Source organism: Artemia franciscana, chromosome 9, assembly GCF_032884065.1.
Source record: "Artemia franciscana chromosome 9, ASM3288406v1, whole genome shotgun sequence".
Taxonomy (NCBI): Eukaryota; Metazoa; Arthropoda; class Branchiopoda; order Anostraca; family Artemiidae; genus Artemia; species Artemia franciscana.
Window position 1 is genome coordinate 27,078,528 of NC_088871.1, and position 14,757 is coordinate 27,093,284.

Consider the following 14,757-nt stretch of genomic DNA (forward strand, 5'->3'; position numbering starts at 1 on the left):
GATTGAGTTTTCGGTAGTTGTTTATTTATTTTACAAATGAATATTACAAGTTGAAAAACGGTAAAACTGTTCATCACCACCCAATAGTCAAAAACTTATTAACTCACTGACTTCCAAACCTACCGTTGCGCTTGACTTAGCTGAAGCTACGTCAAATGCTTACCCATTGTCTTTGCAAAGTTTACGGTTTTCGCCATCTATAATTTGAAATCATTTAAAATGGTAAAGTCTCTTCTGTCTCCTTACTTGGGAAAATCGATTCCTGGCAAACCTAGTCTCATCATATATAGGGGTGACGTCACCCAGCTTTCAGGAAATTCACATGTGGCTTATTAGCATCTGTGTTAAGATACTAGAAACAGTTGAATTTCTAGTGTCATAGCACAATTATAGTTCTATCTTGTAATGAATCTAGTTATGTTTTATCTTTTTAAGTATTGTCGAGTATCCTCATTGTGAATACAGTTTGTACCAAGTTACTGTTTGTTCTTGAAGCTTTTCTATTAGAAAGTCTTGATAAGTGACTGAACAAAACTTGACATCCAAGAGGCATATGTGTTCCAGGTGAAGGAAATTTGCCAACGGACCAAATTTAAATGTATTTATTAAGCGTCACAAGTAAGTCAAAAACGGTTTCTATACAAAGTATCAACTTTAGAATGATATTTGGTAAAAAAAAAAAAAACAAAAAAACCTCAGCATATCTGTGTTATATACTATACCAGTCAAAATTCTAATTTCAACTGCAAAAACGTCAAAATAAAATATTTGAGCCCCCATCCCCCAATTCCATAAAGTGTTATTTTTATTATTGAAAGCTTTATTTAGCATAGATTTTTAGAATTAATACGCACGGATTCTGAAAAACTCTCGCGATCCATCAGAGGAGCGTTTTCCTTGTCTCCTCTCCTTTCACTTGAAAAGTGGCCTACTGACCTCCGAATTGATCTATTCGGTAAATATATTTAAACTATACGTTGTCAATGTCTGAATTTGTTATCTATGTAGCGATTTCTGTAAGAGACAAGAAAAAAAAATCGAATCCACCAAATTTTACTGCGCTATCCAGAACAACATGTCGTACCCTTGCCGAAAGGTGTCACTAGCAAAATATATTTTTTTTTTTGGGGGGTGGGGGGGGCAATGGATTTTCCTATTCGCTGGCTCTTTCTGTAGAATGATCTGTGTAACAATGGTCTTCAAATTTTGTCTTTTTTTAACTACTGAGACTTATTTTTTTCAACTGATTTTACGTCATTTATTTCTATCAGCCAATTTACCTGCTTGACAAAACTGAGCCAGTAAAGTATTTTGCTGTCGCCCTATTAAGGACGCCCCAGCCCTTACTCTCTAGGAAGGGTGTGACTCGAATCTAGAAGCCATTAGTTAAGAAGATTTTCTTCAGGGGAAAATTTTTACTCTTCGAGTATAGGCTAATTTAGATGGGAAAAGCAATCCAGGTTTCCTAGAATAAACGTTTGAACGGGAAGGGGTTGGAATAAAATTCTTATTAAAGGTTCCAAGGCAAAAAAAATTGAGCTGTTTGCAAATTGATGCCAAATTCATGTCCCTCTTGATTTCTGGGAATGCTTTGATTTACGCCTTTATTTAATGGTACTATGAGAGAGACTCATAATGTCCCTCCCACTGAAACAATCTTTTTCTACGTGGTAAAAAATATTACCTTCAAATGCCTGGCGGCAAAGAAGTGATAACTTCAATTTTCATAACTTTTAATTGATATAGCATATTTACTATAATTCTGAATGTTCCAAAGAAAAAGGAACAAATTTAATTGTGGCTTAAATTTTAAACGCTTACTCTCTCCAAAAGAAAAAAAGACTATTGGTCATGATGAAAACCAAAAAAAGATTTTACGAAAAAATAAGTAGGAAAGCCATGATCTTGTCAGAAGTTTTTTAAATTTGCGAGTTACTTGTTGTTTTGGCTAGATAAATAGTTAAGCTTATTAATCTGTTTATCAACCAAATATTTCCAGTTTTTTGGATAATGTAGAACGTACTTAGAATTTATTACATTGATTATGCTACTTTCCATTTTCATTTATTTTTTTTATTTCGTTTCTAAGGAAAATAGTGTAATATTTAATGATAATTTATTATGTAAATAACTTTTTTTATGCGATTTCCATAAAAAGTAGTGTAAGTTACTTTTCTTTTTTTCAAAGACCTCTTCTTTATACAATAACTTTTCTATGATCCTCAATATTCCCATAAAGTTTTTCTTCATAACAGTAACACCTCCCCCCTCCCCGACTACTGGCTGCTGTGTCACTTGAGTCCTTATCAGTCTTTAGCCAACTGTTCATAAAAGAAGATATAGCATACTTGTTTTTTACCTTCTGTCTCTTATTATTTTGGGTTGAACTATTTCTATGATCCAGGATATTTCTTTTTGCTTTTATTTTACAAATTTATAAAATTTGCTCGAACACAGTCTCGTTTTATGCAAGCTATATGTTAAGAGTCTAAAGAAATAATTTGAGAATATAGCAGGTAGTCGAAAGTTTTCTGTATTTGCTTTTTAAAAAATAACATACTTTTAACAGGGGAAATATCTCACAAGATTGTGCAATAATAGTCCCTATTCTCTGACTATGGACAGCATTGAAGTACAGTTGGAATTTTGTCTTTGATTTTACGAATAATATATCCCAGTTTATCTTTTAGTATGTTTAGTTTTTCAGTTTCTTTTTTTTTTGTAATTTGACTCCTATAGAATCAGTGAATAATGCCCCATCTATGTATCCCTGCTTAACTAGCAGTATTAAAATATTGTAAAATATTTAAAATATATATATATATATATATATATATATATATATATATATATATATATATATATATATATATATATATATATATATATATCTTCTATATATATATATATATATATATAAATAAGTTGTTTGTTTGTGTGTATGTCGACTGACGTCATGTTTGTGTGTCGACTGACGTCATTATAAGGATTGAGCTGTATGTGGTCATGAAGTTGTTTGTCGACTGACGTCATGTTTGTCAACTGATGAAATTACAGACCGGGGCACCAGGACACAAATGACGATCGGGACACCGGGACACAGGGAATATAAATGACGACCGGGACACTCAAAGAGAAATTACAGACTGGGACACCGGGACACAAATGACGACCGGGACACAGGGAATATAAATGACGACCGGGACACAGGGACACAACTACAACGGGGACGCCGGGGCACAGGGGAGGTATATAAATAACGACCGGGACGCAGAGAATGTTCGAAGAGAAATTACAGACCGGGACACTGGGACACAAATGACGACCGGGACACCGGGACACAGGGAATATAAATGACGACCGGGACACTCAAAGAGAAATTACAGACTGGGACACCGGGACACAAATGACAACCGGGACACAGGGAATATAAATGACGACCGGGACACAGGGACACAACTACAACGGGGACGCCAGGGGGCACAGGGGGATATATAAATGACGACGGGGACACAGGGAATGTCCATTAGCAATCACCATCAACAAAGCTCAGGGGCAATCATTAGAATAATGAGGTATAGATCTGAATACGGATTATTTTTCCCATGGACAATTATATGTTGCATGTTCAAGAGTCAGTAAACCTGACAATCTATTTATATGCACAGACATTAGGACAGCGAAGAATGTTGTATATTCGCAAGTTTTACGTAGTTAAAAATATATATATATCTATCTATATTCACAGGTGGGACACAGGGACACAACTACAATGGCGCGTAACTAATATGGCGCGTAACGACTTACGCGTGCGGGGGGCTTGGGGGGGGGGGTGTGAAGCGCCCCCACCAACAGCTAGCATATATATATATATATATATATATATATATATATATATATATATATATATATATATATATATATATATATATATGTATATATATATATAGTCAGCAAATTTTTTATTCTGTATACTATGTTTAATATAAGGAAGAGCTGAAGATACCTGATATGTCTAAGTTAAAACTCGACCCTCTTTGGAAAATAGCAGGCGATATGAAAAGTAGAAAATGCCCCATCTGCGTATGCCTGCTTAACTAGCAGTATTAAAACAAATGTGTATGTTGCTAGAGCCCTTATTAAAATTTTTATGATCATTTGCTGATTTTGTTTTTATTGTTTCAGTCAAGCGGGCGGATTTCGTTGGGTTACAAGGTGAGTAGGCTGGTTTTTATTTTTTAGTCTATAATTATGTCGAATATATAAACAGATTTACGTTGTTTGAGCACAGTGACTTGTTACATCAAGCTTTGGTGATCTTGACCAGAAAAAAGTGTAGTGGGAGCAACACATCGGTTTGTTTCCTTCACCATCGGTTGAACATGACTCTTATATAACCGTAGAAACTATAAAATTGTGCGTTAAAAGAGCACCTTTTTCTCAAAAAAAAGAAAAAAGAACAAAGAAAATAACGAAATTAAAATAAAATATTTTGTCGATTTCTTGATTACCAATGAATGTAGCTACTTATAGAGAATCATAGTAAGAAAATTATCTCAGGCTACCTATTTTTTATTGACAGATTTAAATTTAAAGAATGTTGCATATTTAAATTACCACGAAAAGCAAAGGTGTTTTACGTGTGTATTGTTGAATGCTCTTGATTACTGAAAGTTTTAAAGGAAGACCCGGTCTATATGTATAATTAAGTCCCCCCTTCAGCCGTTATTTATGAATATAACCTTCGATCAAAAATATAACCCAAGTTGTTCACAAAAAATAATTTTCAATTTGGGAGCCCTGGCAATAAAATATAGGTCATTGACATGCCCAGGGCTGGATATCAATTTTCTAATATTTAGGTAAGAACCAGGTTTTCTTTTCAGATTCTCTATACTTGAATCCCCATTATGAGCAAGTAATAAATTTTCCATGCTAAAACTCATAAGAAAAAAAAGGTAAAAATAAATTTTGTAATCAGTAAAGTGCGATTGACTCTAGTAGCTATAATACATCTTAGCAGTAATTAGTGTTCATTTGATTTTAGCTTCATTGTTAACTGTAACACTTATTAGTTTTAGGCTTTGTTCCTCATTCATAATGTTTTTTTCTGTTTTAAGTTAACATCTTTATAAGCTAATCTTAACAGAAAATTGTAGGCCTCCTCTGATTCCTGTTCTTCCAAGTTTAGATATCTAAAATTATTTTTTAATTTTCCATTCATAGATTCTGGAGCAATTTTTGTTTTGCAAAAATTCTTGAATAGCACACCTACATCAGTTTCGATGTACCACAGTTTTAATAAAACTTTCTTATGACTTTTCTGCACCTGTTTTTGTAACTAACTGTTTTCTGGGCTGTAGCCCGGGTTTTGCCTCCAATGGAGTCTGATCCGACCCATTCATCAAAAAGTGAGCTGAATGCGTGACCAATGAAATTGGACCTAATGAAGTGATGTGTAGCATTCAGTTCTCAAGTAGACTAGTTGTTTATCAACGTGTATAATGATTTAAATTGTAATTTTTTCCTACTTGTATGTCAGGCTAGTCCTATCTAACCCCTTTTACCCTTTTTATGGTAAAACATTTTTTTTTTTAATTGCTTCTACTTTAGAACCAGCTTTTGCTTACTTTTGAAACATAATTTTCTCAGGGAAACGGTTCTAGGCTTAGAAAAACTTTCAGGGAAAAAGTTTTTCAAGAAAAGTTTTCTTCAAAAAAGAAGCGTTTCACGGAAAAGTAAAAAGCAAAATGCAACCAATGATAAGCAGGAATAAAGTCATATAGTTATTCTTCTAAACGAAGACAAATCACTGTCTGTGAATAAATGAAACCCAAACCGAGTAGAAACTACAATGAATGATCAAGTGGATCTTAAAAAGCTCATAAATTGCCACAAATTTGAGTAGGATTAACACCTTCTAAGCCTTCCAAAGGTCATGGTGTTATCTAAGCTTCACTGAAAACAACTTTTATTTCGTGCAGTGTATCTTCATTTTTATCAAGACATCAATAACAGCAACAAAACAAAAAGAAAATCACCCTAATAACCAGATTGTCGAAGAGAGCTAAAGAGAATGGACTGATTGTTTATTATATGATGATATATTTTCCCGGAGGTCATAGTAATTTGTGATTTATTAACGTTATATAATACAGAGAATGGTTAATATACATAATGTTTTCATTAAAGCACAAATGACGCTCCGCCTTTAAAAAAGCTTAAAGGTGCTAGTCTAACTTCTTTATGGCAATTTATGTTCGTTTTAACTTTATAATCTACTTGATTTTTTCCCCTTCATGTTTTGTAACAGATGGTATTTTTTTGTAGGATGAAATACCATATTTTATTTTACTGTAGTAGCATCAGCAGTTGAGTCTGTCGTAGTTGAGTCTGTCTGAACATTGATTTTAAGTGAGTTCCTTGCTTTCGCAAAAAAATAAGTTTACGTTTCGTCGTAACCTATTTAAGGAATTAGTTGGAAACTAGGATGCCACTTTGAGCCTGCCATTTATAGAGACTAAAATACTTACACAATTCTGATTGTAGCTGGTTGTAAGCTGCTGACATCTAAAACCAAATCTATCTATGAGGCTTATTCTTTGAAATTGTCTATTTGTATAATCTGACCAGCTTACTCTTGACTATTTGAAGCTTTGATCTGATTCTATATGTTTACGGGGCCTTTTCGCCCTTTTGGAGGGAAATTTACTGGAAATGGGAAAATAGGTGCCATTCAATCTGTTTGTTCAACAAAAACTTAATCTGGATGTTAATTATTCAGTTTCACTCTACTTCAAACAAATATATTACAACCAAATTTGTAATTTATATTTTAGCCAAACCGAATCCATTAATGTTGCTGTGAATAGGTTTCAAAATTTCCTTCTTTTTTTTTATTTACCTTCACAGGTCTTTAAGGAGAAAAAAAGAGGACACATTAGTGCTACTATTGCAAAAAAAGTGCCTTCCCTCGTTGTTTAAGCCAGAGAAGTGTAAGTTTCCTCAATAGAATTTAGCCATTGCGATTCAGGCGGTGTTCTTTTTGTTCCGATTCAACGCTGTTTCTTAGGGGAAGCGGGGTGTGCTTCAAATTTCCATGAAATTTGTTTTTAACCAACATTTTACTATTAAAAATAATTTATATAATAGTTCCTATTCCTAAATGGTCTAAAAATAGCAATATTTTTCTCACTTGCCAGTTCTTTCAAAACACATTTTTTTTATTTTTAGTTACTATGGGCCGTGATTTCTTTCCTACTCTGTTCCAGCTACGACTGCAAATATGAAAAGAAGTTGTGCAAAATCGGTGCTGCTTTTTCTTCAGAAAATAGCGAACCGCATGGATGAAATGAAAGGATGAATTAAAAATTTTTAATAATTTATCCCTAAGCATTAAGAATTTTGATTAAATGAAGGCTCCTATAAAGCAACATCTGATAAAGTTGCACCAGTAAAACACAGCAAACTTTTTTCTTATCAATTTTTTCGTAAGAGAATAAAACTGCATAACTACTGACTAGATTTCAAATTATTCGACAGATTTCAAAAAACTAATTTTCCGATTTAAAGGCAACGTCACAGACACATCGCTTTTTACATAGTATTGCGTAGTATTGCGTATTTGTGATAAGCAGATAACTACAAAAACTTTCCAAGTGTCTGCTTTCTTTCAACGGAGAGAAAAATTAAAAATTTTCTTGTTCTAGCACCACTTTTCAAAAGTTTTTGTGTTTTATTTATAGGGTTTTAGATACAGTTGTATATGACTGTGCTTGTTAATAGAAAGAAAGAAACATTTTTAAAAGAAAAAAAGTGAAAAAGACATAACTATAAAGGGTTCATTTTCTCTTTTAGGTTCTCAGCTAAACACTTACGTAACACTCCAGTTGCAGAATGTGAAGTCGACAACAGTTATAGTTAAAGGAGATCAACCAGCATGGGAGCAAGATTTCCTTTTGTAAGTGTCTCTCCAATTACTTCTCTTGTCAAACAGTTCGTGGTAACGAACTGTAGTAAGGAGCGACCCGGCTCAATAGTAAACGAAACTCTAAAATACAGAATTTCGATGCTAAAAGATATATCAAAAGAATCAGATTTTTATGAAGATTTTAAATATATAAGTTTCATCAAATTTAGTCTTTGTCATCAAAAATTACGAGCCTGAGAAAATTTGCCTCATAATGGAAAATAGGGGGAAAAACCAACTAAAAGTCATAGGATCTTAACGAAAATCACACCATCGCATTCAACGTATCAGAGAACCCTATAGAAAAAATTTCAAGGTCCAATCTACAAAAATGTGGGATTTCGTATTTTTTGCCAGAAGACAAATCACGGGTGTGTGTTTATTTGTTTGTTTGTTTTTTTTTCCCAGGGGTCATCGTATCGACCAAGTGGTCCTAGAGTGTTGCAAGAGGGCTCATTATAACGGAAATGAAAAGTTCTAGTGCCCTTTTTAAGTGACCAAAAAATTGGAGGGCACCTAGGCCCCCTCCCACGCTCATTTTTTCCCAAAGTCAACGGATCAAAATTTTGAGATATCCATTTTGTTCCACATAGTCGAAAACTATAATAACTATGTCTTTGGGGATGAGTTACACCCCCCCCCCACAGTCCCTGGGGGAGGGGCTTTAAGTTACAAACTTTGACCAATGTTTACATACTGTAATGGTTATTGGGAAGTGTATTATTACGCATATGAGGGGTTCTAAAAATACTTTAGCATAAAGAGCGAGGTATTTAGGAGGAGATAAATACTTCACTCCTTATGCTAAATTATTTTTAGTAATTTCAACTATTTATTCTACGGCCTTTCTGATTCAGGGGTCATTCTTAAAGAATTGGGACAAAACTTAAGATTTAGTGTGAGGAGCGAGGTATTAACGAGGGGACAAACCCCGTCATATATTTTTTCAGCATAGTCGAAAAATCTAATAACTATGTCTTTGAGGATAACTTAACCTACTAGAGTTTCTTGAAGAAGGGCTGCTAGTTATGAACTTTGCCCATTGTTCAAATATAGTATTGGTTATTAGGAAGTATTAAATAAATAAAAAAAACAAGTTTTTTTAACTGAAAGTAAAGAGCGACATTAAAACTTAAAACGAACAGAAATTACTCCGTATATGAAATGGGTTGTCCCCTCTGCAATCCCTCGCTCTTTAAGCTAAAGTTTTTAATTGTTTTAAAAAGTAGAATTGTGGCAAAGAGTCCAACTTCAGCGTAAAGAGCGTAGTGATTTATGTTCGTTATAATGCTGCTCCTTACTTTTAGATGAAAAAACGTTTTCATATATATTTTTTATTGTTTTTTTTAATAATGCTAGAAAATCCTAAGCTCCCTTCATGGAAATTTTCTTCCCCCGTGACAGATTACTCTATGGAAAGTTCCCCCAACATATTCCCCTCTTCTCAACAACTCCCCCCCAACCAAAAAAATCCCTCTGAAAACGTCTGTACATTTCCCGATAACCATTACTACATGTAAGCACAGGCCAAAGTTTGTAACTTGTAGCCCCTCCCACGGGGACTGTGAGGGAGTAAGTTGTCTTCAAAGGCATAGTTATAAGGTTTTTCGACTATGTTGAATAAAATGGCTATCTCAGAATTTTGATCCGACGACTTTGGGAAAATGATTAGCGTGGGAGGGGGCCTATGTGCCCTCTAATTTTTTGGTCATTTAAAAATGATTTTTTTTTACTTAATCTTATTATTGGATTGATCTTCTCTTATTCAGTAAAAAAAAAAAAAAAAAAAAAAAAAAAAAAAAAAAAAAAAAAAAAAAAAAAAAAAAAAACAACCAAGACTCCAAGAAAAGTTTTGGTATCGTTAACGTTAAACTGAAAAATTAATTTTTAAGTGTTACTTAGGCAATTGTGTTCCTATTCATTTGGACCAAATAGATTTTAAAAAAGACAAAAACTAATGCAAATTACCTGTATGTTTGACTAATAAAAGTGAATTTGTTGTTACGAATCGTTACTTTCACACCTTTAGTCTGTTTATGACATTTTAACACCTCTCAGATATTTGTAGAAAAAATATTTTCTAATTTGTTCTCAAAGGGAGGGTTGACAGTTTAATGTAGACCACTAGAAATAAAGTGAAATTCAAATTGACTCTCCTGTTGATTCCCTGTTGATTTTCCCATTGAAGACACATGAAAAAAGGCTTTTGATAATTATCTCATAAGGCTAAAAATGTCAGATACGACCTTTGGATGTGACAACAATAGAAAATCCTGATACCAAAATAATGGTGGAAAATCAGGCACCCCTTCATGGAAAATTCCCTTCCCCCATGAAAAATTTCTCAATGCAAAGATACTCCCACGTAACCTTCTCCCCCTGACCCCCCACCCCACCAGAAAAATGCCCCCTAAAAACGTCTGTATACTTCCCAATAACAAATACCATATGTAAACAATAGGCAAAGTTCACAGCTTGCAGCCCTTTCCCCAGGGTGTATGGGGGATTAAGTCATCCTCAAAGACATATTTATTAAGTTTTTCGACTACGCTGAATGAAATGGCTATCTCGAAATTTTGATTAGGTGACTTTGGGAAAAAAAGAGCGTGGGAGGGGCTATAGTTGCCCTGAATTTTTTTTGGTCACTTAGAAATGGCATTAAAGGTTTTAGTTTCGATTCGAATGAGCCCTCTCGGGAAATTCTAGGACTACTTTGTTGATACTATCGCCCCTGGGGATGAAAAAAAAACAGAAATGAAAAAAAAAACTAAACACACAACCGTGATCTTTCGTCTGGCAAAAAAAAAAATACAAAATTTTATATTTTTGCAGATAGGAGCTTGAAACCTCTAAAATAAGGTTCTCTGATATGCTGAATCTGATGGTGTAATTTTCATTAAGATTCTATGACTTTTAAGGGTGTATTCTCCTTTTTTAGAAAATAAGGCAAATATTCTTGGGCTCGTAGCTTTTGATGGCTAGGACTGAACTTGATGAAACTTACATGTTTCAAGTCAGCATAAATTTCTGATTCTTTGAGGTATCTATTTGTACCAAAATTCCATTTTTTAGAGTTTTGGTTACTATTGAACCGGGTTGCTCCTCAAGTGATCTGTATAAAGCTAACACAATCAGATTCAGCACATCAGAGCACCCAACCAAAGAGTTTTCAGAGTAAGTTCTACAAAAACGTAGAATTTTGCATTTTTCTGAGATGAAAGACTACAGACACGTGGTTTTTTTTTAATTTTTTTTCAAGGATAATTGTATCCAACAAATGGTCTTACGAAACTCGTTGAGGGCTCATTTAAGCATAAATTAAAAGTTTCATTGTTCTTTTCATTTTGCCAAAAAGATTAGGCTATAGGAAATTTGCGTTTTCTTCCATTTCGAGGCACAAGACTTAGGAAAGGGGAACTCGAAAGCTATGAAATGCCCAGTCGATTTAAATTGCCAAAAACCTATCAAATGAGTTTTCCACCTTCAGAGGCAGTAACACAGAGTGGAGGTAAATTTGTTCCTAAGGAGGCACATTGTCCATACAAAATTAACGTTTAATATAAAAATTATTTTAAGATCTCTTTGATTATGTTGATTCACTTGAGATTTGATAAAATTATACACAGGGATGTATATCACACATCAGCTATCATTGAGGAGGTCCGCTGAGCTATTGTATTGTCAAAGGAGGGAAGCTGTGCCTGATGCCTCAAAAGGTGCATTTGTGTGCTCAACGGAGAAGGGAGCTACAGTGAGGTTAGTTTTAACGGGAGGGGAGGATATATGCTTTTCATTTATGAATTTGGAAAAACACCTTATTTCGGGGTATTTCCATTTTTATGTATTCCTATATTCACGGCGTCACAAAAGGAAAGGCATCTGATATGGCACTATACATTTACCTCGTTCTGATACCTCAAGGTTTTAAATTATCGTTAAAATTTCTTTGAAGGAGTCAACAGAGGCATTTGTAGAATAATAATATCACCTGGAATATGGTTCCAGATAGAAGTGCAACTCGGGGTGGAGCTGTTCCCCAAGTTCTTTTTTTGGCGTGTCCTCCTTTAGATAATTGGATCAAGGTGTGTGCCGTCGTGTTTTCCTTGATAGCGGGAAAAAGGGGGGCGCAGTGTGAGAGAGCTCGCCTAAGGGATGTGAATTCATATACTTGTAGAAAACAGCCATCGACGTTACATCAAAACTATCAGTTAGAGGCTGGAACGAGTCATGTGTAGAAGTTCCATCCGCCTTATTTGTCCTTTTATGGATCTTCTTGAGTTGTGCCAACAGCTGTTTTGGAGCACCAGCATATAGTGAGCATGTATATTCAGCTCTGGGTCTGATGTAGGACTTACTGTGTGGGATATACAAGCGAATGGATGGATGAAGAATGGATGGACAAACAAATAGATGGATGATGAATGAATGGATGAAGATTATTGCAGCGAAGAGTAACTCCCAGCTTTTTTGTGACGAAGACTCACACCCTGTCAAAGTGGCCATTCCAAGAGATCTGATGGGGAAATGAATCCTCAGTAGATAAAACTACTGATAAAAGGTCGCACTCACCTTTTGAGTACCTTTGATAGGGTAATAGCAAGCTCCTTTGTTTTCGACGCATTGAAATGGATCATCTATGCATAAGAGCACTTTTCAATTGTAAAAAGATCCTTTTGCTGGGTCAGGTGAGAGTAACTCCCATGGAATTGGAAGCTTGATAGGAAGAGTGCCTCCTGAACAAGAAAGCTGGGAGTTACTATCCACTGCAAAAACCTTCTTCCATCCAGTTCGTATATCCCACTCGTTAAGTTCTTCCCCAATATGCTACCCTGGGGAACACATAGTTTCACTGAATATTTGTAGAAAATAAACTCGTCAAGAACAATCCGCAGTGAATGATCAGAAAGAAAGCTCTCAATTACTTTTAACAGACATCCACGAACACAATACGCATAGATTTTCTTTAGCAGGCAACGCTGGCATACTCTGCTGAAAGCTTTATCAATGTCGAATGACTTTAACCTAGTGACGTACCCCATAGTCAGAAGTTCAATCAATTCCTGATGCTGGGCTATTAGACAGTCTAATATTGTGCAGTTTTGGTGGAACCCATATTGGCAACCGCCTAGAAGGTTGTTTGATTCTAGGAACAGTTGAAATGTATTACTGGGGATGCTCTCCTAGACTTTGCAAACGCAGGAGAGGAGACTAATAGGCCTATAGGATACTAAGCAGATGGATCGCCATCTGTCTTTAGGACAGGCATAACATGGGTGGGCCTCCATGATTGTGGGAAGGTTCCAGAGCAAAAGCATATCTGGAAAAACAATGACAAAAGTCCAGCTAGTTCAGCACTGCATGATTTGAGGACAAAATTTAATATTTTGTCAAGACCTGTGGCTTTGAATACATCAAAATAATTTCTGAGACCACAATGGCTAATCATGAAAAAATAAAAAATCGCAAAGAAAGAGAAACTAGGACAATAACAGTTAGTGAAAAACAGAAGAGGAAATTGTGGAAATTTTCCAGTTGATATCTCCGCTCAACCGTCATTAGTGCAGAATAATAAAAAGATTCAGGTAAAAGTCCAAGGGACTTCCATCGCTGCTTCGAAAGGGTCCCTGTTTAGTTTCAGGGCTTGTTTAGGTTTTATTTTTATATTGTGCATTTTTGCTTCAACTGCCTCCCTGAGAACATACATGAGACCTCTAATAGGGTAAGAATGGAGGCCCTTGCGATAATGTTGCATATGTAAGTATAAGTAAGTATTTGTGAGCGTTTGAAATTTGTTTTCTGAATTTTTTAGGGCTTCCTTCGGATGTTCTCCTCTGCTTAGTAATTACCATTAATTGGGTCTAAAAATCCAATTGTTGATGTGTATGCCCGTCGTGTATGCCTAAAAACCAGTTTTTTTTAATTATACAGTTTTTGTGATATATTCAAACTGGCCTAATGTCATTTTTTATCTGATATTATAAAGTTACTGTTGATAAGAAATGAACGAAAAAAATGATGTGCAGGAACAATACCGCTTTATCGGCCGGGATGTCGTTTCTTCCAGCATAGAAGCAAATCTGAAAATTCAATAAATTTTGCAAATATAATGAAGCAAGAACTTCCTTATTATAGTGCTTAGTTCATAAAAAGAATATTGGAGCAATGTTACTGAATTTTCACATAGCATTTTATTTTGTCATTGACATACTTGCTAACTGTTGACGTATAGTTTCTTATGGAACCGTAAATACAAGGTAGACAAAGTAGGAAATATATATAAAATGAAAAGTCGATATATCCATATTATATATTTGCTTTTAATAAGTAACTGTCTCGAGAAAAAGCCTGAATCATCGTTGCTATACATTATAGTATTTATCTCTCGTACTATTTTACAGTGCATAATTAACTGTTTGATGTCTAAGGGTCTGAGTAACCTTAGGATAACACCAACAAATTTGGTTCTTGTAGGAGGCAAAATAGAAGTAAATTTAGTTATACGGTGTTGTTTCCCTGTAGGGGCTTAAATTTGTTAAATTTTACCAAAAAACTATTTTGTTTATTTTCTCCAAGAGAAGCAAATTGTTCTTTTGACTCTGGTTCAAAACATGTGCGTCTTTTAGGTTTAGACTTGTCATTAAGAAAAAAAAAGAAAAAAAAAAGAGATAAGCAATCTTTGTCAGGGAAGTCCGCCTTCTAAGAAGTTTTCGGAAACTAATTGATTATGTTTATAGCTCCTGAGTTAACAGGAACCACATATCTAGAACTAAACTAAAACGGATATTATT

At 34.7% G+C, this 14,757-nt stretch overlaps 1 protein-coding gene across 1 annotated transcript in view; it reads left to right on the plus strand.

Moving 5' to 3' along the window:
- Positions 1 to 306: 306 nt before the first annotated feature.
- LOC136031216 (protein unc-13 homolog B-like) overlaps positions 307 to 14,757 on the plus strand; it is a 467,059-nt gene continuing 452,608 nt past the window's right edge. The window contains exons 1-3 of the mRNA XM_065710597.1: positions 307 to 618; positions 4,186 to 4,215; positions 7,858 to 7,960. Coding sequence (XP_065566669.1) covers positions 597 to 618; positions 4,186 to 4,215; positions 7,858 to 7,960 — 155 coding nt within the window. The 5' untranslated portion in view covers positions 307 to 596. The remainder of the gene's footprint in view (positions 619 to 4,185; positions 4,216 to 7,857; positions 7,961 to 14,757) is intronic.